At 40.4% G+C, this 27,178-nt stretch overlaps 1 protein-coding gene across 2 annotated transcripts in view; it reads right to left on the bottom strand.

Annotated features, from left to right (window-relative positions):
- The window catches only part of TGIF2 (TGFB induced factor homeobox 2), a 31,339-nt gene extending 12,210 nt beyond the window's left edge, over positions 1-19,129 (bottom strand). The window contains exons 1-2 of one of the 2 annotated variants that reach the window (XM_051979250.1): positions 18,930-19,129; positions 11,662-11,900 (exon numbers count right to left, since the gene is read on the bottom strand). In XM_051979250.1, coding sequence (XP_051835210.1) covers positions 11,662-11,900; positions 18,930-18,948 — 258 coding nt within the window. In that variant the 5' untranslated portion in view covers positions 18,949-19,129. Of the gene's footprint in view, positions 1-11,661; positions 11,901-18,232; positions 18,621-18,929 lie in introns of those variants that run through there. The other variant, XM_051979251.1, reaches the window with a different exon arrangement.
- Positions 19,130-27,178: the final 8,049 nt, after the last annotated feature.

The raw sequence follows: 27,178 nt of genomic DNA, 5'->3' as shown, positions 1-27,178 counted from the left end.
TATTTTTGTTTTTCTTCTCAAGTTATTTTTACCTTCTTTCTAAATCCAATTTTTCTTGTGCAGCAAGATAATTGTATAAATATGTATACATATATTGTATTTAACATATACTTTAACATATCTAACATGTATGAACTACCTGCCATCTAGGGGAAGAGGTGGAGGAAAGTAGGGGAAAAGTTGGAACAGAAGTTTTTGCAAGAGTCAATGTTAAAAAATTACCCACTCATGTTTTGTCAATAAAAAGCTATTTTTAAAAAAGTATGGGGGGAAGTATGAGTACAAGATAGAATGACAAGATTAATAATCATTGTGAATCAAAATGGAATGAATGCAACCATAAATTGAGAGAGAGTGGCAGAATGGATTAAAAAACAGTAAAATAGTAAAAGAAAAAAAAGAAAGAAAAGAAAAAGAAAATAAGCTAAACATTTCAGATGTCAAAGCCCAAAGTTCTTAGGATATATTGAGTACTTAAGGGCAGGGAGAAGGGAAGAAAGAGGAAGATGAATGTTTGCTCTGCTCAATTACTTGTGCCAAGAAAAAAGTTCTATGGGCTCTCATTAGAGAGAGCAGTTTTTGGAAAATGGCATTAAGATTGAAAAATTGACAAATCCACCTTGGTTACAATAATGTTTCTGTCACCATTGATTCTGAATAAATCCCTTCCTTTGTAGGCCTTTGGAAAAGGCAATGTGTGGCTAGGAGTGTGAGCCCTGGTTCTGAAGCCAAAGGCCCATGGTTTGAATCCTAGTTTTATTCTCTGTGTGGCCTTGGATAAATCTCTGGGCCCCAGTTTCCTTTTATGTCAAAAAAAAAAAAAAAAAAAAAAAAAGTGGGTTGGAATCGATAAGGCTTCCAGATTTCTCCCTTTCAGATGCATGATATATGATTTTAAGCTCTAATTTATTTATTTATTTTCATTCTTAGTGTCACATTTTATTATTTTTATTTTATTTTATAACTTTTTATTGACAGAACCCATGCCAGAGTAATTTTTTACTGCATTATCCCTTGCACTCACTTCTGTTCCGATTTTTCCCCTCCCTCCCTCCACCCCCTCCCCCAGATGGCAAGCAGTCCTTTACATGTTGAATGGGTTGCAGTATATCCTAGATACAATATATGTGTGCAGAACCAAACAGTTCTCTTGTTGCACAGGGAGAATTGAATTCAGAAGGTATAAATAACCTGGGAAGAAAAACAAAAATGCAAGCAGTTTACATTCATTTCCCAGTGTTCTTTCTTTGGGTGTAGCTGCTTCTGTCCATCCTTGATCAATTGAACCTGAATTAGCTCTCTTTATCGAAGAGACCACTTCCATCAGAATACATCCTCATACAGTATCGTTGTTGAGGTATATAATGATCTCCTGGTTCTGCACATTTCACTCAGCATCAGTTCATGTAAGTCTCTCCAAGCCTCTCTGTATTCATCCTGCTGGTCATTTCTTACAGAACAATAATATTCCATAATGTTCATATACCACAATTTACCCAGCCATTCTCCAATTGATGGGCATCCATTCATTTTCCAGCTTCTAGCCACTACAAACAGGGCTGCCACAAACATTTTGGCACATATAGGTCCCTTTCCCTTCTTTACTATCTCTTTGGGGTATAAGCCCAGTAGAAACACTGCTGGATCAAAGAGTATGCACAGTTTGATAACTTTTTGAGCATAGTTCCAAATTACTCTCCAGAATGGTTGGATGTATTCACAATTCCACCAACAATGTTTAGTGTCCCTGTTTTCCCACATTCCCTCCAACATTCTGCATTATCTTTCCCTGTCATTCTAGCCAATCTGACAAGTGTGTAGTGGTATCTCAGAGTTGTCTTAATTTGCATTTCTCTGATTAATAATGATTTGGAGCATATTTTCATATGGCTATAAATAGTTTTAATTTCTTCGTCTGAAAATTGTCTGTTCATATCCTTTGACCATTTATCAATTGGAGAATGGTTTGATTTCTTATAAATTAGAGTCAATTCTCTATATATTTTGGAAATGAGGCCTTCATCAGAACCTTTGACTGTAAAAATGTTTTCCCAGTTTATTGTTTCCCTTCTAATCTTGTCTGCATTTGTTTTGTTTGTACTTTTCAATTTGATATAATCAAAGTTTTCTATTTTGTGGTCAATAGTGATCTCTAGTTCTTCTTTGGTCATAAATTCCTCCCTCTTCCACAGGTCTGAGAGGTAAACTATCCTATGCTCTTCCAATTTATTTATAATCTCATTCTTTATGCCTAGGTCATGAACCCATTTTGACTTTATCTTGGTGTATGGTGTTAAGTGTGCAGCCCTTTACTCATAAAACCTTGAATGGTTTCCTACTACCTGAATAAAATACAAAGACTTCCAATTGCATGTAATTCCCTACATAATCTAGTTCCAAGCTACCTCCTAAATATTTTACCTTTCCCATTCACATACTCTTATATCAGAATCAAAACTGACTACCCTGCCCATTCCCGTCCCCACCCCCTGGTTTTTTAACTGCCCTCCAACCTATTAAGTTTTCCATTTCAAAAACAGACACTTTTCTACTTTGCCACAGATACTTGAAATCCTTTTTTTCCTGGCCCAATTCAGACACTCCTCCCCCCACCCCACCCCCAAAAAAAACCTTGCCAGAATACCCCTAACAAGTGCAATCTTTGGAAAAGTCCTTTAATTTGGTTTGAATATCAGCTCTTCATCTTATTACCAGAGTGACCTTGGGTGAGACACTTAGGTGTTATAATTCTTATTTTTCTCATTTGTAAATGAAAAGATGACTAAAAGGAAGTTAAAAAAAAAAAAAAACAAAAAACAATTAAGGACCAGAAGAGATAACTGATCATCTTCTTTCTCCTTCCCAGAGTACAGAATATATTTTATACGTTATCAGACAAGATCTCTTTATTGGCTGTTTTTGCTTATTTTTCTTGAGAGGATTCCATCTGTACTTCTAGTGAGGTAAAAAATGAATGATGTAAAGAAAAAAGAAAATTGTTTAGATCATTGGTGCCACCACTTACATATGGATTCCTGACCATGACATACTTAGAAAAATCATATAGTAAACATTATCTATGCTCTATTATATCTTTAATTTATTTTGACAAGTAGTATATAACCTCTAATCTCCCCATTTAGCCTCAAATTTGTATGATCTTGTATCTGGGAGCATTGTGTACCCTGTCAATTCTTCCTTTTATCAGTGTTATGTGTGTACTTGTCCTCCCCTTTTCCCCTTTACTGAAGAGTTTTATATCTGTCTTCAAACCACAGTATTAAGCACACCACTTGTCTACTGTAGAAACTTCACAAATATTGCCTGCAAAAAAATTTATGTGACATATAGAAAGAAATAATGAGAAGCTGATATAGAATAAAGAACTTGGTATTTACTAGCGTTTTCTAAAAGTGTATGTTAGTTTCCTTAAAAGGAAACTGACTATATGATAATTTGGGGGCTTTACTCAAGGCATTTAATTTTTAGGCTTATAATTTTTAAAAATATTTTGTCCAAGAAAAAGAATGATGATTGAATCGAGTTGCTGAACAACAGAGAAAAGCCACCAAACTAATTTTAATGGATATGAATTGTTTCTAGTGCAGTTAAAGCTATCTGGTTATTTCTGCTAACTTTCAGCTGCTCCCTTCTCCCCCCCCCCCCAATCCTTTTTCTTAAAGCTGAGATCCTGTTACTCCCTAGTTAAAATTGGCTGCCTCTTATCAAAACTATCCGACTGAGTTTTCAAGGCCCTCCACAATGTGGACCCTCCCTCACACTCCTACTCAACTTCCACAGGCAGACTAAAATTCCTCACTGCCTCCCAAACATCCTGCACTTTTATGCCCTTTTCTCTATTTACCTGCTAACCCTTCCTCCATTTATTAGCATTGTAACCATTGGCTTACCCTGACTTTCAGGAAATAAGAATGTGACTATTCTACAGAGGATTAAGCCTAGATTTTAAGCACCTGCATCAGTAAGCAAATATAAGCTAGTGTATTCATCATTAGTCCATCTGAACTTGCCCAGCTCCTTACCCACCCATCCCCTCCCCAGAGTTTCTAATGCTTCACACCAGTGCCTCAGACCCTCGCTTGTCTCACTGTGAGCAAGTCACCTAGGGGCCAGAGGATGCGGTGATGGAACACTAGCCCTAGAGGCAGGAAGGCTCCTCTTCCTAAGTTCAAGTCAGGTTTTATACACTTAGTAGTTAGATGACCTGGGCAAGTCACTTCACCCTGTTTGTCTCAGTTTCCTCATCTGTAAAATGAGGCAGAGGAGGGATTGGCCAAACACCCCCATGTCTTTGACTAGAAACCTTCAAATTGGGGTCACAACATCACCTTACAAGGTTTCTCAAGGATCAAATAATATATGTCAAGTCACATCCCTTACTTAAGCACCTACTGCCAGGCCCAGTTCTTGTAACCTTTATTGTGCAAGATGTTATCGATTAGTATTATCCTTTACTGCAGTACTGAATGGGTATTTATTTCTCCCACACATTTACCCGATTTGGTGAGGGGGCCCCTCTCCCCTACTCACCAAAAAGAACTTTAAAGGGCCAGCAACAAGGCTGGGCACAAGGTAGGTTAGTTAATTGGCTTATTGACTTGCTAATGAATAACAAGCTCCAGTAGACACCAAGAGTCTAAAAGATGATCCAAGGGCGGCCCTCCCATCTCCACCCAGGAGATCTAAAGGAACTTGGCCCAGGACTCAGCTCCCCCTTCCCCTCCCTGGCTAGACCTGCAGTCACTGCTCACCAGCTCTCCTAGCTGGGGCTTTAATCGTTTCCACTGCTCTTTGAAACCTTTCCAAGTTCTCCAACAACCAAAAACTACAGTTGCGGAATGACAGCATAGCTGAAATACTAGGTTTGGAGTCGGGGAATCGGAGTTCCATTCTGAGCACATGAATCTGACTGAAGAAAAGAGATATGCAGGGCAAAGGAAATTTTAGCAACAAAAACATAAGAGACAGAGAAAACTGTTCAGGGAATAGAGGGCAATACAGTTTGGTTTGGAGGGTAGACTATCTGAAAGAATAGTATCAAATTAGGCAGAAAAAGGAGGGTGTCTCCAATTATAGATTAGGCAATGGAAACAAACATATATGGTGGTTCTAAGGAGGCAGCAGTCTGCATTTGCCAGGAGTGCATCTCATTCAATAAACATTTATTAACCACTTTCTATATGCCAGGTGCTGTGGTAATCCTGCCCTCAGGATTTTTAAATGCAAGAGAGCAAAGATTTTAACTTGACACTAGGCAGGAAGTAGGGAAACACTGGAGATTGCTGAATAGAATACTGTGACTAGGAAAAGTGGGGAAAGAACCATTTTTATGGCACCCACCATATGCCAAGCACTGTGCTAATAATAAATGTTTTACAGATAATATCTCACATCTGATGCTAAGATTTAGAATTTAGAGATCATTTGGTTCACTTCATTTTACTTAAGAAAGAACAAATCTATGTAAAGTTGAATATTATTATGGTTACCCAGAAAGCCACAAAAGAAAAAAAAATGATGAAGAATGCATATTGCCCAAACTTTGAATGAAAGCAGCTAACAATTCAATGAACTGGTTCGTGCCTATGTACATCCTGAACAGTTACTGCAGATAGAAAACAGACTACATCCTGAATTAAGCAGGGAAAACAAGGCTAAGAGTTCATTTGGACAACAGCATAAGTGTTTATATGAACTCAAGCTACTCCCTAACACATGAGGCATTAAAAACCACCCCACAACTCTAATTTTTTCTTGGTGATGAGGCAGCAAGCATGGGTCAGTGGCTAGAGTGCCAGGAAGACTCATCTTACTTCAATCTGTTCTCAGACGATTTAGTAGCTTGTGTGATCCTGGGCAAGTCATTTAACCCTATTTTGCTTCAGTTTCTCATTTAAAATAAGCTGGAGAGGGAAATGTCAAACCACTCCAGTATTTCTATCAAGAGAACCCCAAATGGGTTCAACGAGGTTGGATGCAATTCAAAAATCGCTGAACAAATTCTCTTCCAGCTCATAGTCTTTGACCTATTACAGATGACCCAAAGGGCAATGGAAACATAAACACACATGGTGGTTCTAAGTAGGCAGCAGTTTGCATTTGCCTAAGAGTGCATCTCATTCAATAAATATTTACTGACCACTTTCTATATACCAGGTGCTGTGGTAAGCACCAGGGATATAAAAAAGAGGTAAAGCATAGTCTCTGTCCTCAGGATTTTTCTTAATCTATAAATTCCCAGTATCAAAGAAATCCTAAATCCGGTCCCTACATCTCTAAGTTGGACTAGATGGCCACTGAAAATCTCTTCCAAACCCCAGAACTTTAAAGAGATCTTCTGAACATAGCAAAATCAGTGCAAAAATGTTTGTAGCAGCCCTTTTTGTAGTGGAAGAAACTGGGAAACTTAGTTGATGCCCATCAATTGGAGAATATCTGAATAAGTTAAAGTATATCAATGTTATGGAATATTATTGTTCTGTTAAGAAATGACCAACAGGATGATTTCTGAGAGGCTTGGAGAGACTTACATGAACTGATGCTGAGTGAAATGAACAGAATCAGGAGATCATTGTACAAAGCAACATTATACAACATCAATTCTGATCAATGTTAATTTTTCCAACAATGAGATGATTCAGGCCAATTCTAATGATCTTGTGATGAAGAGAGCCATCTATACCTAGAGAGAGGACTGTAGGAACTGAGTGTGGACCACAACATAACATTTTCACTCTTATTATTATTGTTTACTTGCATTTTTTTTTCGTTTTTTCTTGTGCCGCAAGACAATTATATAAATATGTATTCATATATCGTATTTAACATCTATTTTTAACATGTCTAACATATTTTGGCTTACTTACCATCTCGGGGAAGGAGTGGGAGGAAGGGAAGGAAAACTGGAACACAAGGGTTTGCTAAGGGTTAATGTTGAAAAATTTATCCATGCATATGTTTTGAAAATTAAAAAGCTTTAAAAAAAAAGACTTTAAAAGGATAGTTTTTTCAAAATGATAATGCTTATTCTAGCTACCTCAGTAAATGACTATTAGTGGCAAAAGAACATATATATAAAATACTCAAAACAACAATGGTTTTACATCTAGAAGAGACCTGGCTTTGAATTTCATTCAGTGTCCTCCCCCATCCCTACCTTCCAAAAATGCCTCCACTTTTGTATCAGATTTTTTACTGGTTAAATGAAGATGACAGAAGATAAAATTCACAAAGATAATAAGGATTGGGCTCCAAATCAAATCCTCCAACTTTATATCTTGTGTTCTTTCTAACATAAAGTATCACCTCTTTTTGAATTTATAGCTATCCATAAAGTGACCAAAATCTACCTAAGATGGATGCCTTTGAAAAACTTAAAAATTCTGATCAAGGCAATTGATATAGTTCAACATTGGAAACAGATGTGATTTTATCAATGGAAATAACATTAAAGACAATACACTGCCCTCTTGCCTTCCATCTGTACCAATAGAAAGAACAAGGTCATTATAGTTGGAAAACTAAAACTATAGTTGGAAAACTCCAGCTCCACCTCTATCATTTATTGGTTGTGGGATCTAGGGAATGCCATTTGATCTCTATGGACCTCAATTTCTTCAACTGTAAAATTAAGGGATTAGATTTAGATGGCAGTCTGATGCCCCTTCTAGTTCTAAACTATGATTCTGGGACGAGGTTTTTTTTATCCAATCTGCAGCTGAAATTTCCTTATATGTGTTGTCTTGCCCTATCTAAAGGTGAGATCTTTGAGATCTTGGATTACTTAGCTTTTCTGTTTGTATGCTCAGTACTTAGCATACAGTCTATAATTAATAAATTCCATTTATTTATTCACCAGAGTTCAAATCTACTTTGGGATATTTGCTAGCTGTGAAACTATGGGCAAACCATTTAAGGTCCCGTGAGCTTCAAGTTTCTTCATCTGCAAAATGAGGGCAATACCTGTGGAACTTACATCACAAGGTCATGAAGAGACTGAAAAGAGGTCTAATATGTCAAATATTTTATCAGTCTTATAAGCTAAATGCTAGTTAACATGATATATCACAGCCTAGTTTATGTCCTTCCTCTTCCAAGAAGATTTCCTCATACTACTCTCACCCAGTTTCTATCTTTTAAACTAGATCACAGATTCACTTCGGGGTACCACTCTATTCAGCCAACCTTTGAACGTAACTATAGGATGAAAAACTTTGAATCTGCTGTCTTTGCCCCAAAGATTGCTACATTAGTATAGGGCTACTTGGAGTTGTGAACTGGTTCTGCCACTGTGGAAAGAAATTTGGAATAAGAAACTAAATAAAATATCCATAACCTTCTAACCCAGAGATCTCACTCACAGGCATGTTTTTTTAATAGGTCAATGAAAAACAATACATCCATAACACTAAAATAGTCATAACAGCAAAAAGCTGCAAACAGAATAGATGCTCATTGACTGAGATGGTCACTGATATCGCTTCCAATTCTCAAATCCTATGATTTTAGAGATCATTTAAGAGTCAGTAGGTAATATGAGAGATTACCATTGGTTATATGGTAATCCAATGCTATGATTTATGTAGAGACCTGGGTTTGCTTTTCTTTTCTGACACTTCTAAGTTATAAGACCACCTTTAGCAAAGTCATTTAAACTCTTACAAGTTTCAGATTATAGCACATAAATGTAATAGAACTTTACTGTATTGTTTCAAAGAAAGAAAAAAAAAAGCTAGGCAGACTTGTTAATCCATCCAAGTGAACAGGAAAACAGCATACACAATAGTGTAAATAAAAAAAATAATAATCAAAACAATTCTATGAGATTATAATAACCAAGTTTAACACCAAAGAAAAGATAACCTGGAAAATAATATATACAATTACTACAGAAATAAAAATTGAAAGAACACAGTAAAATCAGTCAAAAAAGAATCAAATAAAATTGTATTAATTAAGCTTAACTCTAAAGCATGGGTCCTCAAACTACAGCCCAGGGGCCAGATGCGGCAGCTGAGGACGTTTATTCCCCTTACCCAGGGCTATAAAGTTTCTTTACTTAAAGGCCCACAAAACAAAGTTTTTGTTTTTACTATAGTCCGGCCCTCCAAGAGTCTGAGCGACAGGGAACTGGCCCCCTGTTTAAAACGTTTGAGGACCCCTGCTCTAAAGGATAGCTAGAAGGGTACTTCTTTCTTTTCAGAAGTGGGGGGCTATGGTTGTGGAATATTGTATATACTGTCAGATATGACTGATGTTATTTGGTTTTGCTGAGGTTATTTCTTTCCTCACTCTATTCCTTTCTTACTCTTGATAACAAAGAATGGCTTATAACATAAAGGAAGGAAAGACAGATTCAGATACTAATTAAGATTATTCTGGCATTAGTCAGATACACACACACACACACACATCAATAACACATATCTAAAACTTCTAGCAAAATAATATTTTGCCCTCAAATCCATTCTCCTCAGTCATAGGCTTGTGCCTGGTAGCTGGAGGTACCAAGCACTTTTTTATCAGTACAATACATTTCAAAAAATACTAGAACCAAGCACAACAGTGAAATTCTATGGTTTCAAATTCTACCTCTGACACTACCTATGTGACCAGAGGTAAGTCACTGAAATTCTTTGGGCCTCAATTTCCTCTAAAATGAGGGGGTTGAGTTAGATGGCTTTTGAGATCCTTTCTAGCTCTAAATTTTAAGATCTCATTTTATAAACAAGTGGCTCTCAAAGAAAGATATCCAAGCTATCGACAATCATATTTTTAAAATCTCCATGTCATAAATATTAAGAAATACAAATGAAAACAACTTAGAGGTTCTATCATATTCATTAGATTAGCAAACATGATAATAAAGGAAATTGACAATTACTGGAGAGGCTTTGGGAAACCTGAGTATATTAGTACACGGTTAGCAATTATAACTAAAACTATACATACCCTTTGACCAAGTGATACCACAATTAATCCTCTATATCACAAAGAGATCAAGGAAAGAAGGGGAAGACCCCTACCTACAAAAATGCTCATGGCATTTCTACTTCTGGTTACGTAGAACAGATTCAAACAGATTCAAAGTAAAGTTGAGTAGAACCAGAAGAATTTATACACCATCACCAACATTATAAAGACAAAATTTTTTTGGAAAGACTTAAGAACTCTGATTAAAATGCAATGACTAACTGCAATTTCAGAGACTGAAAAAGAAATAAGACCCCCAAGTGCAGAATCAAGACACATCTTTACAATGTGAGGATTGGTCTACTCGACTGTGCATATTTGCTAGAAAAAAAGATTTTCTTTTTCTTTTGCTCTTCAATTTATGGCAGAGAAAGCAAAAGCGAGTGTTTCAAAATAATAATAAAAATGATAATAGTCATTGGGGACTTTTTTAAATGACCAGAAAATAAATAGAAAAGTTGCCAAAAGGAAATACAGACAAGCAGAAGAATTTTCAAACTTAAATATTGGATTTGTTGCAAACTTGAAAAATAAACCATAATATAAAGATTTATGATTCTACAATCTTTCTTCTTATTCTACTTTGTGTATTGAATTGCTAATATTATTTAGAGTTAAAGTTGAAGATAAAATAATGTTAGATTTTTTTTTAAAGGTATGACTCAACAGATTAGAAAAAATCTCTAGATACTGTTGACAAAGACTCATCATTCACAAAGGAGCTAATATATCCTACTCACATTAACTCTCCAGAATGAATGACCCTTTCCAAGGCTCCCCAGAAACAAAAAGTTTTCTTCTTATTCCTTGAAGAGTTCCTGAAATTAGGTACCTTTCCTGGTAGGTAATAATTTTCAGACTTTTTTAACTATGTAGAAATGCACTTTAGCACATGAAAATATTGTCATTTGCAATCCCCTCTTGAATTCAATACTTTCATTACTATGGACAAACCCCCAATGCACACACTACATTACACCCTTTCCATACACCCCTCATTTTCATGAATAATTATGACTAGGGGGAAAAAAATCATTACCTAGGACCCAATTCTCGGTTAGAAGCCACCCTCAACAGAGAAAAGGGACAAAGTAGGTCATGTATAATCAAGACGGGGGGGCCAGCTAGATGGCCAGTATATAGAGCAGTGGCCCGGAAGTCAAAGGATCTGAGTTCAAATCCAGCCTCAGACACTTAACACATACTAGCTGTGTGACCCTGAGCAAATCCCTCAATCCTAATTGCCTCAAAAAAAAAAAAAAAAGTTATAATCAAGACCTTTCCAGCTTGGTAAGAACTTCATATACTTAAGTTCCTCAATATAACCTTGAGATTCTCTTCCCTAAGATATGAGGCATTAAAGAAAAAGGTTTTGCTATATAATAATAAGACCTCTTTTAGCAAAGATGAAAGTCATAAAAACAAACATTCCACCCCCATTTTATGAATTAATAGAACTAAGGCATAGAGAGATTAAATGACTTTAGCAACAAACAAAAGTTTTAAAAGTTAACAGATGGAACCTTAGAGTTCCTACTTTATGTGTAAAGACCTTCAAGGAAAATGTCCAAATCACAAATTGAATAAATGCAAGGAAAGGTTTTGATTCCTGACTCACATATGATTCAGATCCTGTTCCCACTATTACAACCCTCACCCCATTCCTACCTGCAGCACCGACAGACTTGTCTGCCCAGAAAGGCTCAGCTTTTCCTGTTCTGAGGGATAGGCATTGAAGCGGTGTTCATATAGCCAGTCCCGGAGAATCTTGACAGACTCCTTTGGAAGGTTCCCCCTCCTCTTCCTCTTGCCTGCCTGGGTTAGGTCCAGGGAGGTCAGCCCTTCTTCCTCACCCAGGTCACTATCTGACATGCTTGGGCTGTCCAGCGTTCTTACAGGGGTCAAACCTGTGGTAGGTGTAAGAGTGGAAGGAAAAGTCAGGGACCAAAGAGAAATGAAACATCAGATTATTATTTTCTTCTATTAAAATTTTTTTATTATAGCTTTTTTTATTTACAAGTTATATGCATATTTTTTAATTTAAATTTTGAGTTCCAAATTCTATCCCATCCTCTCTCTCCCTTCCCTGAGATGGTAAGCAATCAGATATAGGTCATACCTGTGTAATTATGTAAAACATTTCCATGTTAGGTATTTTGTACAAAAAGATTTGAATAAAAGAAAAAAAAAGAAAATTAAAAATAGCATGCTTCAATGTCTATTCAAACAGTATCACTTCTTTCTCTGGAGGTGGTTAGTGCGCTTCAACATTAGTCCTTGGATCCTTGTATCGCAGAGAATAGCTAAGTCATTCTCAGTTCTTCAAACATTGCTTTTACTGAGTACAATGTTCTTCTGGTTCCATTCACTTCACTATACATCCCTTTGTGTAAATTTTTCCAGATTTTTCAGAAATCATTCTGCTTACCATTTCTTAATAGTACAATAACATTCTATTACTTATTTAGCCATTCCTCAACTGATAAGTATCCCTTTGATTTCCACTTCTTAGCCACCACAAAAAGAGCTGCTATAAATACTTGTGTACAACTAGGAGGACCTTCTCCCTTTTTTTGGATGTCTTTGGGATACAGACCTAGAAATGATATTGTTGGATCAAAGGATATGCTGCACAGTTTTATAGCCCTTTGGACAGAGTTCCAAAATTGCTCTTCAGAATGAGCAGATAAGTTCAATAACTCCACGAACAGTGAGCATCAGTGTCCCACTTTTCCCACATTCAAAATTTTTCCTTTTTGTCATATTAGTCACTGTGATGGATGTGAGAAGATACCTCAGAGATGCTTCAGTTTGCATTTTTCTGATAAGAGAGAAAACTTTTTGTTTTCTTCCTCAATTTTTTTCCATTTTGATCTGATTTTTCTTGTGCAGCATAATTGTGGAATATGTCTATGTCTATAGGATAGCTATGATTTCTTTGAGAAGAGCCTATTCATTTTCTTTGACTATCAATATTTTGTATTTTTATAAATTTTACTAAGTTCCCTATGCAATTGAAAAATTAAGACTTTATCAGATACTTGTTGCAAAAATTTTCCCCAATTTTCAGTTTTCCTTATAATTTTGGTCACATTGGTTATTTGTGTAAAAATCTTAATTTTATATAATCAAAATCATCTATTTTGCATTTTGTAATGTTCTTTATATCTTCTTTAGTCTTAAATTCTTACCTTATCCATAAATCTAACACCAGATCTACTGCTGTCTTTCTTTCATGGGGTACAAATGTCCCAAGATTCATTATCCTCACAATAATCCAGGGAATCAAAGGATGAATCTCAAGAGACATCATGTAAGGCACTTAAAAGGATCACCTAAATCCAGGTATCGTTACCAACTTGACAGACTTAATAAACAACTATAGTATCTTATAGTCACTTTCTATTAACAAACAATTTTCAGATGAAGAAGTCATATGAAAAAATGCTCTAAGTCTATTGATCAGAGAAATGCAAATTAAGACATCTCAGATAGGCTATGATGACAGGAAAAGATGACAAATGTTGGAGAGGATGTGGGAAAACTGGGACACTAATACATTGTTGGTGGAGTTGTAGACTAATCTAACCATTCTGGAGAACAATTTGGAATTACACCCAAAAGGCTATCAAAATATGCAAACACTTTGATTCAGTTGAGTCTCTACACTCCTGTATTCAAGAGAGATCATAAAAAAGGGGAAAGGACCGCCATTAACAAAAATGTAGCATTTTTTTTTTAAACAAAAGAAAATTTACATTTGCAACAAAAAGCACTACTTTTAGTAGTGGAAAAGAACTGGTAACTGAGTGGATGCCCATCAGTTGAAGAATGGCTGAATTAAGTTATGGGATATGAATGCTATGAAATATGATTGTTCTATAAGAAATGATCAGCAGGATGATTTCAGGGAGACCTGGAGAGACTTACAGGAACTGATGCTAAGAGAAGTAAATAGAACCAGGAGATCATTGTACACAGCAACAGCAAGATTATACGATGATCAACTCTGATGGGCATGGCTTCCTCCCTGCCCCCAACAATGAGGTGATTTAAGCCAAAAGACTTGTGGAGAGACATCAGCACCCAGAAAGAGGACTGTGTGGATCACAATATGGTATTTTCATCTTTTTGGTTGTTGTTTGCTTACTTTTTGTTTTCTTTCTCAATTTTTTTCCATTTTGATCTGATTTTTCTTATGTAGCATAATTGTGGAAATGTGTATAGAAAAGTTATACATCTAACACATAAGGATTGCTTGCTGTCTAAGGGAGTGAAAAAAAATCTGGAACACAAGGTTTTGCAAAGATGAATGCTGAAAACTATCTTTGCATATATTTGAAAATAAAAAGCTATTTTTAAAAAAGAAATTAATTATCTTAGGTGCATATGCCCTAGTATCTCTTTTCCTATCCAATGCACCCTTTCCAAGAGTTTCAAAAAGATGAAAAAAATAGAACCTAAACCTCATTATACTTTAAAGGAGGAGGGGAGGAAGGGGCTGAAGCCCAGATAGGAGAACTGATTTATCCAACATTACACAAAGAATTAGTAGCTAGGTATGAATTCCAAATCATTCTAATTAACATTATTCAGATTAATTCTAGAACCTTCCCACTCTCAATTATTTTCTTCTTCCTCTTTTTAAAATCCTATATATACTTGTTTGCTATTGTCTATTTCATTAATAGACTGTGAGTTCCTTGAGGACAGCAGCTGTCTTTTTTTGTGATTGTTCTTTTTGTATCCCCAGTGCTTAATGCAGTGTTCAGCACAGAACAGGCACTTAAGAACTGTTTATTGTCTGATTTATTAAGAACCTACCATGAAAAAGGATCCTATGAATTAAAAAAAAGGGGGCTTTATTTTAAATATGGAGAGTCAACACCTAAACAGAGAGATATATACACAGAAACATTTGAGGAAAGGAGCATTAACAACCAGAGATATCTGGGAAGGCATCCTATAGGACATGATACCTAAAATTAAACCAAGGATTGATTCTAAAGCCATTAGTAAACAGCTTCTTTGAATCTTGGGATAGGAAGCCATCAACTAGAATTCCTGAGACACCCAGTAGACTTGTTTGATTAGAATTCTGATACTTTCCATTATCTCTCTTGAATAGACATACATGAGACACCCGTCCCATTTTACTCTATATATGTATATATCACTCTTGGAAATCTGGGTTTAAATTTCACTGCTAATACCCTGTATGTCTTTGAACAACTTATCCTTCAGGCCTCAGCTTTCCCTTGGGTAAAATGGAGATGATGTTATTTGTTCTATCTCAAAGGGCTGGAGTAACATTAGAAAGTGTGATGAGAAATACACTTTGAGATCAAAAAAATGGAAGGATAAGACCTTTGTTGAAGATGTCTCTCTATTCTAGGTACAAAAATCTCCCACTGACCCATTCAGAATGACTGGAATACTATTAATGTCAACCTGAACCACATCCTGGGCTTTAAGGGGCAGTGGGGACACCTGTGTAGGCTGATAAAATAAGCTAGGTGATTCAGGTGAGGACAGAAAAAGGAAAACTCATCAGTTCTCTCAAAGAAAAGCCTGCACATCTATAGCACCTCCTTTACATATGATCCCATCAAAGTAGGGAAACACATGATCATAGACATTTACACTGAGCAGAGTCAGCAGCAGATTATGGAGAGTATCTGAGTCAAACTGGAAACTCCCAAGAACCACTAGAGTTGGCAGCAATACAATGACAGTGACAGCAGTGATCCCAGATTAATGGAGAAATCAATAGACTTTGAGTCAGAAATATACTTAGATCTGGGATTCTTAATGGGGAGTGAATTTTTTTGGAAAAAAATTTGACAGTTATATTTCAGTATAAATGGTTTCCTTTTGTGAATGCTTTTCTCCTTTATGCATTTAAAAACATTCTGAGAATGGGTCCATAAATTTACCCAGATTGCCCAAGGGATCCATGACACAAAGAAAATCAAGCACTGAGGTCCTGGACTGACAAAACCAGTTACCAGAACCAAGCAAAGATGCTGCTCAAAGACCAAGGTTAGCCAGGCCTAAAGAATACAAGAGATTAGGGACATTAACAGAACTAGACCATGTGCTTTCTTTGTGACTTATAAAACTGTCAATTATGCAGTGAGCCTTCCCCTTTTGGGGTATACAAGATATAACCATAAGGTGGTGCTATTAAGTATAGAGTAATGTATAGGTAGAAGATGGGACTCAATGAGAGAGGTCTTGACACAGGAGCTACTCTCCTTAGGAGTTACTCAGTAAACCAAATACTGATTAAATATCTATTCCATGCAGACCACAGAGGATCAAGACTTTAGACATGCACCAATCTCCATCCTTAGGAGGCTTAGGGTCTGATAAAGTCTAGTATGACGCTTATTCCTGCTTGGTCTAGCACAAGGCTTTACAAAATAGGAATTGCTGAATTTAATTGAACAAAGGACAATAAAAACAAGCGATATTTGGATAACACTTTTACACATATTGACCAAACGATCTTCACCACAAGCCTCTAAGGATGGTTTCTGTCGTCATCACTCCACTTTACAGATTGGCAAGTTGTGACTGAACAGATTTAAAAGTTGTAACTTGCCCATGCCACACAGAGAGATGGGACTGAAACCAAATGTACTCTCTGCAATGTGTTAAGATTCTAGTCCTGCCTGCGATTTAGGACAAAATCTACAAGGTCTCAGGATTCCAATTTGTCTATCTGTAAAAATGAGAGGCTTGAATTAGCGGATCTCCAAATTCCCTTCCAACTCAACTGGTCAAACCAGCCTCCAAACTCCTTCCTCACAGAGGAGAGAGGTACACATACATTGTCTCAGGGCAAGGATTCACAGAAAAGTAGAAAGAAAAAACAAAGAAAATCTGGAAAATAAACATCAAACCTTCAGAAAGAGAAACAGGCCCCTCCCACTCCCCCACAAAGGAAGCCTCCAGTTCTGAATTCCTTTGGGGTGTTTTATCTGTTTGCTTAAAAAAAAAAAATCCTGGCTTTCATCCCCATCCCAGGCAGGCCCAGAAGATGTGTTTCCCTGCCCAGAGAGCTTGATTCTAATCCCTTAAGAAAAGTGAAGTCTTCCCAGCTCATCTCAGACCCCCACCCCATCCCCCTCCAAGGACATAGATATTTTCTTGGGCAGTGACAAGGAGGGAGCTTGGAAGGGGGGAGCAGGAGGGAGGAATTAAAGTTTGCTCAAGGTTATCTTGTACAAATTCTCTGCTGGCCTCCAGACTGCATCTGGTAAGAAATAGCAGCAAGACTGAGAATTCCTCCACTACCACCACCACCTCTCTCCTCTCGCTCCCGCATCAAATACAGATAAAACAAATACTCACCGTCCCCGTCCCCCCCCCCCACCTCCTTACACTCGTACCTCCTGACAACTCCTAACCACATAACTGTCACCAACAGCTCACACCAACATTAATACAAGATACTAAACTTCCGATTGGCTCGGGAGTTCTATAAAGTTTCTCTCCCGGTGCTTTGCACGATGGGCCTTAAGTCAGCTTTTGTTCAATGCATACACAGACACCAGCTCCCGCAGAAAGGACACCTGCCTGACAATACATTCCCAACTTTCCCATGGACACACAATTCTTGACAACTCACACCAACTTTACTTCCACACTAGCGGCTCCGAGGATCTTCCCCCTCAGAGTTCTACACACAATAGGCACCGAACCAACATACACAGCGATGTCATTCACCTGCACTACTTACACAGGCCATTTTTACAAGAACGGTCTCACCAGAGGCCCCCCACAACTTTCACACGCGTGCACTCACACCCCCCCTCTTTGTATAAAAAACCCTAACACACAAAGCCCACTCCAAGCTTTGCTGAAATGCTCCTGGGGCGCCCAGGCCAGGAAAGTGGGCTCGGTGAAAAGCACATGGCCTGGGGACAGGGGAAGGGCTTTAGAGGGAGAGAAGGGAGGTCCCCCTCAAGTTAGGGGACAACCCCAACAGAAACTGAAGCAGGGAGAGCTCGAAACCTCCCTCCCCCCGCAGCTCATATCTCCAATTCCCCAAACCTTCGTCCTCAAATTACCCCCAGAATAGACCCTGGGGAGATAAGGCCACCCTTCCCCAAGCTAGGGCAGGGGATGTGTGTGGGGGGTGGTGGTAGTGGTGATAAGAGAACGTGGGGAAGGGGCTTTCCGTGAAAGGGGCGGGAGAAGGGAAGGTAGCTGGAGAAGAAAGAAAACTCACGTGTCCAATGGCAGAAAAAAGTTTCTTTTCCACCCCCCCTACCCGGGGCTTTAAGCCGGCGTGTTTAGACCCCCTCCCCGAATCCCGAGGTAGGGGTTCGGGGGACAGGGTCTGGTCTTTAAACGAGCCTACCCTCCCAGGGAATGGGCTCCATGTTGGCCGCCCCGGACCCCCAGCGGAAGGTTGCGCGGTCCCTTGTCCAGGCAGGTCCTGGGGGGGCTCGGGGAAGCTGCGGGGGGGGGTGTGCCTGCTCCGGGAGGGGAGGGGGCCGCTAGCCCCGAGCCCAAGAGGGACGGATGGACTGACGGACGCCGGGAGACAAGAGTTTTCTTTGTTCCAAAGAAGCAGGAACTTGCGCGGGCCGAGCCCGCCCCCGTGTCCCTCTCCCCCGGCCCGGGCCCGCCCGCCTCCGCACTCCCCCCCCCTCCGGCTGTCACTGAAAGCCGCTTTCCTCCGGCCACCTCCGCCCCCCCCCCCGCGTGGAGGGGGGTTACACAGGAGGAGCTAGGGTGGGGGGCACGGACAAAGATGCCTCCGCCGCCACGGCCGGCGGGGAGGGGAAAGGTTGGAGGAGCCCCCCCGCCCCCGCCCCCGGGCTTGCACGCGCACGGCTTGCACGCGCACACGCTCCCCGCCCCCGCGCACACACAAACTTTCCCACTTCTCGGTCTCCGTCCCCCGCCGCTGCCGGACTCACTTTTCCGAGCAGACTTCATGTCCACGCGGGCCCTTCGGCTCCGAGCCCGGGGCACGGCGTGGGGGGAATGCGGAGGGTCTCAGGAGGCAGGCAGGCAGGCTCGGGGGACGGCGCGGAGGAGGGGGCTCCGGGGGCTACGCTCCCTGCTGACACACGCTCTGACAGCTCCCAGGCTGGAAACCACCCCGGCGGCCTGACGTCAGATCCCCTCCCCGCGCCCCCTCCTCCAGCCCCTGCCCGCTCCCCTAGGATGCCCCTCCCTCATTCTCCGCCCCCCGACCCTGCCGGACCCCAAACCAACTAACACCCAGCCCCTAGGTCGGGGGGAGGGGGGAAGGACAGAAACTCAAAGGTCTGAGGGGAGGCAGCTGGGGGTTCCCAGGACACCAGTGGGGACGGGACTTGCAATTTCAGCTGCCTTCATGCCCCAGCGCTTCTGTGGTCCCGGGAATTTAGGGAAGGCAGTACCTGGTAAAGGTGGTCCCTTGCGTGGTCTGGGAAGAGGCAGCGCCGCGCACTGGACGGACTCTGGGGCAGTAAACGAGGGGATCAGAGTTCGGAATGCCGGTTGGGTCACCACAGGTAGCCTAGGGATCCCGGATTAGCCCCTCCCCGTTTCTGCGCCTCAGTTTCCTGTTCTGTCCAATTAGGCTAACATCCACTAGGCCCTTAGGTTTGCAGTCTTAAGTACCGGTGGTTCCAGCCTTTTGTCAGAGGTGCTAATTCCGATACTTCGCATCCCCTCCTTCAGCAAACAAACCTGACTTGACCTCTCTAAGATCTTCCCCAGTTCTCCGTTTCCTCCACCCCCACCCCACGGGCCTAGTTGCGAACCTCCCGGGCGCAAGAATTGAAACAAGTTTCTTTAAGCCTGAGCTAAACAGCAGCTGGTGGGCGCTTAACCTTTCTTGAATTGAATGCTAACTTGCTAGAGTTCCGTTCAATTAAACAGGATTTTAAGAAGTGCTAAATTTGCTAGAGTTACAAAGATCATTTAAAACAAGCCCTGCCCTCTAGAAACTTACATTCTATAGATTGGAGGAAGATGTCGCCCAGTATCTCTAAAGCGTAGCCCTTCCCCTCCCCCTGTCCCAAGAAAATACCCTTTGTACCCTCAGTATGTCTTACGGGCTCCCCCAGCCAATAAACACTGTAGGGGCTTTTAGAACTGGTTGTAAAATATCTCGAGTCTGTACCCCTCTAAAACGAGGTCAACAAAGGGGTTTTGAAGTCCACTTAAAAGCGGGAGCAAAATCAGAGATGGAAACTGTGTGTCGAAAAATATATAGCACCTAGAATCCGAGAAGAAGCTTTGGAATCCTTGTCCTACCGTGGACTACTCACCTAAACTCCCTGGGCCTCAGTTGTTTCATCCCAAAAATGAATGGGTCAGACAAATAACCGTGAAGACCTTTTCAACTATAAATCTTTGATTCCATAGGTCATCTAGACCAACTCTCTTTCATTTATTGAGGTCGAAACTAAAGCCCAGAAAATGACTCTGAGCCAAAGAATTAAATACTCCAGATGGGAGTGGTAGAGTAGGATTTAGAGAAGTAAGATCTAGAACCCCAATTGTGGAGTAGGAGCTTTAGAGAAGTAAGGTCTAGAACCCCAATTGTGGAGTAGGAGCTTTAGAGAAGTAAGGTCTAGAACCCCAATTGTGGAGTAGGAGCTTTAGAGAAGTAAGGTCTAGAATCCCAATTGTGGAGTAGGAGCTTTAGAGAAGTAAGGTCTAGAATCCCAATTGCTCTCAGTGATACTGGACAAGGCATTTACTTACGTCTCCTTCCGTTGCTTCTATTGTAAAAGAAAAGGGTTGGTTTAAATAATATCTGAGATCCCTTTTACTTGCAAATCTACAATTCACTCTCACACCTATCCTCTCTCATCCCCACACAACCAAAATAATCAACTAAAAGTGCTAGTAGGATCACATCACTCCAGCTGAAGAACTTTCGGTGAGTGCCTATTGTCTCCAGGGAAAAATAGAGGCTCTTCAGCTTTGTATTGAAAACCCAGAATGATCCCTCTTCAGCCTACCTTTAGAGGCTCCCTGCATTCCATTCCTTTTCACACATTCTGTGTTTCAACTCAACTGGCTTTCTTGTTTTTTCAGGAACTTGGAGTTGTGTTTCCAGCCTCCATGTTTTATTCCCTCCCCTCCAACCCTGGAAATACATTACTTTTTTGCCTCTGCTTTTTAAAGAATCCTGGTTCTTCCTTCAAGTGTCAGTTCCACCATGCTAAGAAAATCCCCTAGGAATGCTTTATTGATTAAAGCTAGTTCTTAGGATTTTCTCTCTCCTGATATGATCTGAATGCGCTTCTCTGTTTATCAAAGCACTTAATTAATGTTAGTTGGATTGAACAGATAATCCTATGAATTCCTGTCGCTAGATTCAGGTCTCTTTCTCCCAATCCTTCTCCCCATTCCCCAATTAGAGAGGTACTAGAAATTATCTAACTCTTTCACACTTGGTGTGTGGGGTAGAATAGATGGGAAAGGAAGTATACAAGATACTATTCCTAGGCTGGACCACAATGTGAGTTCTTAGAAGGGGAGAATGGACACTGCTTTCCTCCCAAAGAAAATCTTAAGAATTTAGAGTTGAAAATTGCAATCTTCAGGAAGAGTTGATGTAACCCTAGGCTAGGAATCTGGAGTTTTGGATTCTAATCTCAGTTCAGCCATGGACTTCGTGGGTGGCCTTAAACCCCCTCCATAACCTCAATTTCCTCCATAGTAAAATGGGGATAATAACATGGTTTCTGGTAGGCAAAAGCTAAGGAAATTGTCATCAACAATTGCTTTAGGAGAGAAGGGGTGGAGAGACACTGTTTTAGGATCTCTCTGTCCTCAATCTAAATACTTCCTAGCACACCATAGCTACTCTCCTAATCAGATTGTAGAGGGTTTAACAGATTCTAATCAGCATTTGTGAGACCACCCCAAGGGTGTTAATTTAAAGATTGTTTGAGGAGATTTAGGTGAAAATTCAATTCTTCTCTTCAGCCCCATTTTAACACCTTATAAAGACTATTGTCCTTTTTAGTGTAGGGACATTTAGACTGGGAAGTCAGAGCCAGGTGGAGTTATAGGTCCTATGGCCTTTCCCCAGCCCAACAAATTTTGCAGTTGAGGAAATTGAGGCTCAAAGATTCCAGCCCTTAAATTTTATGGCAAGGTAGGTTTTCTATACTTTTGCTGTGTAGACCTGGGCAAGTCACCATAACGTGCTCTGGCTCAGTTTCCCCATGGATTACTCACTTAACGTGAATGGGCCTCAGTTTCCAAATCTGTAAAGTAAAAAGACGGGCCTCTGCAGTTTCTTCCAACTGGAAATCTCTGATTTCATGATCTCCTAACATCTCTAATATATGTCTGGGAAACTTTTCTGTATTGTTGTTTGCTTGGCCCTAGGCAAATCATTTTGATTCAGTTTTCTTATCAATAAATTGAGGGGACTGCACCAAATATGTTTAGGCTTTGGGACAAATAATGAGGATAGTGCTTTATTATCTGCAAATATAAAGGCAAGTGCTATTATTATCTCCATTTTGCAGATAGGAGATTACTTAAGTGATTTGCCCGGAGTCACACAGGGGAAATTGGAACTCAGATTTTTCCAAGTCTAGGTTCAGCACTCTACCCTCTGCACCACCTAGCTGACTTCTTGCTGATGTTGGTATTGGGCCCTGGCCTTGAGGGATGGCTCAGGTTTCAACAGTTAAAAGTAGGAGAGGGAGAAAAGGTAAAAGCTGGGAGGACTCGGGGACCTTTGGCTAATGGAGCTCTCATTTCTCCTGGAGGCTTTAGAGCTTAGCAAGGTACATCTCTATCCTTCCTTTGTCAGGCCCAGTCCAAGCTTTACTGCCGTCCTGGGAATATCATGTTGTCCATTCAAAAGCTGGTGGGGGGGAGGGAAATCCTACCCAACCTGGAGCACCACCTGGGGTCAGAGAAGTGTGAGATGGAGCAGAGGGAGGAGGGGGAGGGGACAGCGGGGCTGGGCTGGGAGCTGGGAGCTGGGAAGCCGGTGTGATGCTGGGGAGAGGGGTTTCATGGCAGAAACCCAGGCTGATGTTCCTGTGGGCCACACACACAAAATGGCTGTACTTCCCAGGGCAGCCATTTTAGAAGGCTTGAACCAGAAAGGGATATCCTTCAACAACCAGGATCTAGAATAGGAGGGGCCCTTAGAGATCATGAGAGCCTAGGCGCCTTAGCCATCTTCAGGGATAATCTCAGAGTTAGGATGGGTTGTTCCTCCAATCTCCAAAACCATATTCCTTGTAATTCAGTCTAACTCTTCCATCTGCCCATAACCCTGTTATGGAGGGGAAGGGAATGCATCTCACAAATAACTGTGGGGTCTTGAAACTTCAGAGAATGGGAACTTTTGTCTAATAGAAGCTGTTTCATAATCATCCTGATTCAGGCCTGGAATCTTGAGCCCCCCGTAAGTAACTTTGGGCTTGTCACCCAAGCTTGTTAAGTCTCAGATTCCTATCTGTATTATGGGCTTAAAGATCCCATATCCAGCCCAGCATGGTTCTTAGCATCTAACGAGATTACTGATGAAGTGTTATATAAATGGAAGTTTTTAGTTTCCTTTGGTCTTTCTGCACCGTTTTTGGTGGGGTTTTTTATGTATTTTTTCTTGGCAAGATAATTGGGGTTAAGTGACTCGCCTAGGGTCACACAGCTAAGAAGTGTTAAGTGTATGGGGTTGTATTTGAACTCAGGTCCTCCTGACCACGGGGCCCATGCTCTTTCCACTTGGCCATCTATTTGCCCCATTCCTGTATCTTTTCAAAAATTGGTAGATCCTACAACCCAGACTAGGTTCCCATTGACTGTGCAACCTTGGGCCAGCTGCTTTAACCTATCACTGCTGTAGGAATGCAAGACTTTAAATTTCAGGACTGTTTCAAACACTTTCTGCATTGGTAGAGGCATTTTCTCACCATGTTAATAATGAAAACAGGTTCAGATTTCCAATTCAGAAAAGAAAAAAAAAAGCTATTAATTTAAAAAAAATTTTTTTTATCTTCATTTCCCCTTCCTCAATGATCCATGAGATCTCCCAAAAAGTAATCCCAGAGCTGCCCAGAGATTCTTCCTGATTGTTCCTCTTAGGAGGCAGAGGAAGATCACAGAAAAACAGGCCGAGATAATAAAAACAATAGCTGAAATTTATATAGCTCCATAAAGCATTTTATGGGCAGTCACCCCATTGATCTACTCCTTTTGTAGTGGAATTTTTTTGGGGAAAGGAATGTTAGGAATCAGTCAAAAAGCATTAATTAAGCACTTACTAAGTGCCAAGTATAGCATTATTTCCAGATCATTCAAGATCTGAGGACCCAAGTTTAGAATCTCAACTCTGATGCTTATCTACTTAATTAACCTCTCTGGGTTTTTGTTTTTTCATCTCTAAAATTAAGTATTTGGCTTCTAAGGCCAGCTAGATCTCTGTAATCATTACAAACATAACCTTATGTGACTGGGAAATTCAGTTCAATAAACATTTTTAAAGCATTTATTATGTACCTTATTCTACAAAAACAAATATATAGGGAAGCTTGCAGTGTAATGAGAGGAGGAGCTGTCAGGAGAAGGGGCAAATGTTATTAGTGCAAGGTTGAATGGGATCTAGGGAAAAGAGCCAAAACACTAGGAGAAAGTTTGAAGAGGGAGTGATCACTTTTATAATGCGTTATGTCTGTGTTGGGGGGAGGAAAGTTGCAGAGGGGGTTAGGGGGAAGGCGAGAAAGGAAGGAAGTCTTCTGAATGAACAAACAAAAAGCATTTTTTAAGTGTTGGCACCTTACTAAACTCTGTGGATGCAACTTCAAAATCTGGAGAGTCTCTGTCCTCAAGACATTTACAATCTAATCCAGGGGAGAAAACCGATATTTGGATCTGGTGGCCAAGAAATCCCAATGATGGTTGTGTTGTCTGGTACCTAGAAATCAATTCTAATATGCTCATCAATCAACAAGCATTTACCAAGGACTCATTCTCAGGTACTTTGTCATTAGGAACAAGGAAAAAAAAAAAGAAAAGTAATTCCTGTCCTCGAGGATTTTATATTCTAATGTACTTTCAACAGGTAGAAAAAGATACAAGACATATAGGGGATAAATGGAAGGTAACCTTAGCAGGAAGGTGCTAACTGAAGAGGATTGCGTAAGGCTGTAGCAGAAGGTGGCATTTGAACTGAGTCTTGAAGGAAGTCAGGTATTCTAAGAGGAAGAAATGAGGAAGGCACATGGAAGACTGCAAACGCACAAAAGTTGGAGATGAAGAGTTGGGTTGATACAATATTGGTATCATTTTGGGGGGCGGGGACAAACAAACAAACAAAAAAAGAAAACAGGCCAATAGAGTTGAATTGGAGAATGGGTGTAAGGTTTGGGAAAGTAAGGGGCCAGGATGGAAAGAGCTTTCTGTTTCTGACAAAAGAGTTTACATTTGATTCTGGAGAGAATAGGAAACCTGCTAGGTTTGTTTGTTTGTGTTTTGGTCCAATAAGGGGTGTGTGTGTGAAGGAGAGAGAGACAGAGGGAGAGAAATGGAGTGAGAGGGAGACAGACACACACAGAGATGGTACCTACTTGTGCTTTAGGAACATCACTTTGACAGCTGAGGGAAGGATGTGTTGGAATGAGGAACACCAGGCAAGAAGTGATGAGGGCCTTCGTCGGCTGTATGTCGAGAGACAGAACCAAGTGCCCCTCGCAAAGATAGAGATGACAAATTTAGCAGCTGGTTGGATATGTGGAATGAGTGTGAGTGAAGAGCTGCTGACACCCAGCTTGTAAACCTGCGGGCCCAGAACCATTGGAGGAACGTTGACAAGAGAGTGGGCTGGGGGCAGGAGCAAAACTATGAGTTGTTGAGTTTGAGGTGCTCATGGGCATCCCCTGTCATTCTCGTGGCTTCCTTCTGTTGGCTATCTCCATTTTAACCCGTCTCCAGCTGGTTTGTACATGGTGTTACATGTGGTCTCCTGTGTCTGGCCGGGAGCTCCTTGCCTTTCTTGTGTTCCTAGCATTTAGCACGGTATATGGCGTGCTTTATTGTTGTGATTCAGGTGTGTCTGTTTGGGACCCACTTGGGGTTTTCTTGGTAGAGATACTGGAGGAGTTTGCCATTTCCTTCTTCAGTTCATTGTACAGAAGAGGAAACTGAGGCAGACGGGGTTAAGTGACTTGTTCAAGCTCACACAGCTGGGAAGTGTCTGAGACCAGATTCCCCTCCAGTTCTGATGCTCCAGCCACTGGGCCACCTCCCTGCCTCAGGCATGCAGTTGGCACTTAAAAGATGTTTATTGATTGACATTCAGTTTGAATTATTCAATAAGCAGTTGATAATTTAGGACTAGAAAATTTCAGGACAGAAATCCTGGATAAAGTTATCATGTTATATATGTGTTAATGTGTTATATATGTCACAGATGTTGTCCCCTGGTAAAATGTGATCTTCCTGAAAGTAAGAACCAGTTTACTATTCTATTTGTCTAGGAAGCATTTGGCGTAGTGATTTACACATAGGAAGTACTTAATATTTCATCTATTCACTGTACAGATCTGGGAATGATCTTTATATTCCCATTTTATAGAAATGTTAGCTATGATTGTGATTATGATGAATTTCAGAAAAGTGATAGTATTTTGAGCTGGAAGTCTTTAAGGGATATACAAGTCCAGCCCTCTTGTTTTATAAACTCTGAGGTACAAAAAGGGGTTAGTGATGTGGGCAATGCTACATCTAGAAGTGAAACCATTTTAACATTTATTTCTGGGTGCTCTTGAGGCAATGGTGCCCTTCCATTTCAGAGCTAAGTTTCTTTACTTGTTTTCTAGCTTTTTCCAGGTGTTTAATGATCTGACAAAGGCTATCCAGGTACCAGTGAAGGAGAGCTTGGGCAATGGCCTTACAAATTTCTGAAAGCAAGTGCGTCTTGGGTGTTTTATGTGGTCACAATTCAAGAAGTAGCCAAGCCCCAACATGAAAAATGAGTAGAGTAAGGTGGGGTCACTCAGGAAAAATTTCCAGAGGGTGAAGAAGTTAAGATGTGGAAGGGGTCTACCTGTTAACAGGGAGACAGAAGCTCAGCAAAAAAGGCAAATACCAGAGCTGGCTAAGATTCAAGCTGGAGAGAGGGATGGATAGGGAGGAGAGAGACCAGAAGCAGGATAGGGTTAAGGTCCCCAAAAGCAATATTAGGCAGACCTGA

This window comes from Antechinus flavipes, chromosome 2, assembly GCF_016432865.1.
Source record: "Antechinus flavipes isolate AdamAnt ecotype Samford, QLD, Australia chromosome 2, AdamAnt_v2, whole genome shotgun sequence".
Classification (NCBI taxonomy): domain Eukaryota; kingdom Metazoa; phylum Chordata; class Mammalia; order Dasyuromorphia; family Dasyuridae; genus Antechinus; species Antechinus flavipes.
This window is presented reverse-complemented; position numbering and strand designations above follow the sequence as displayed.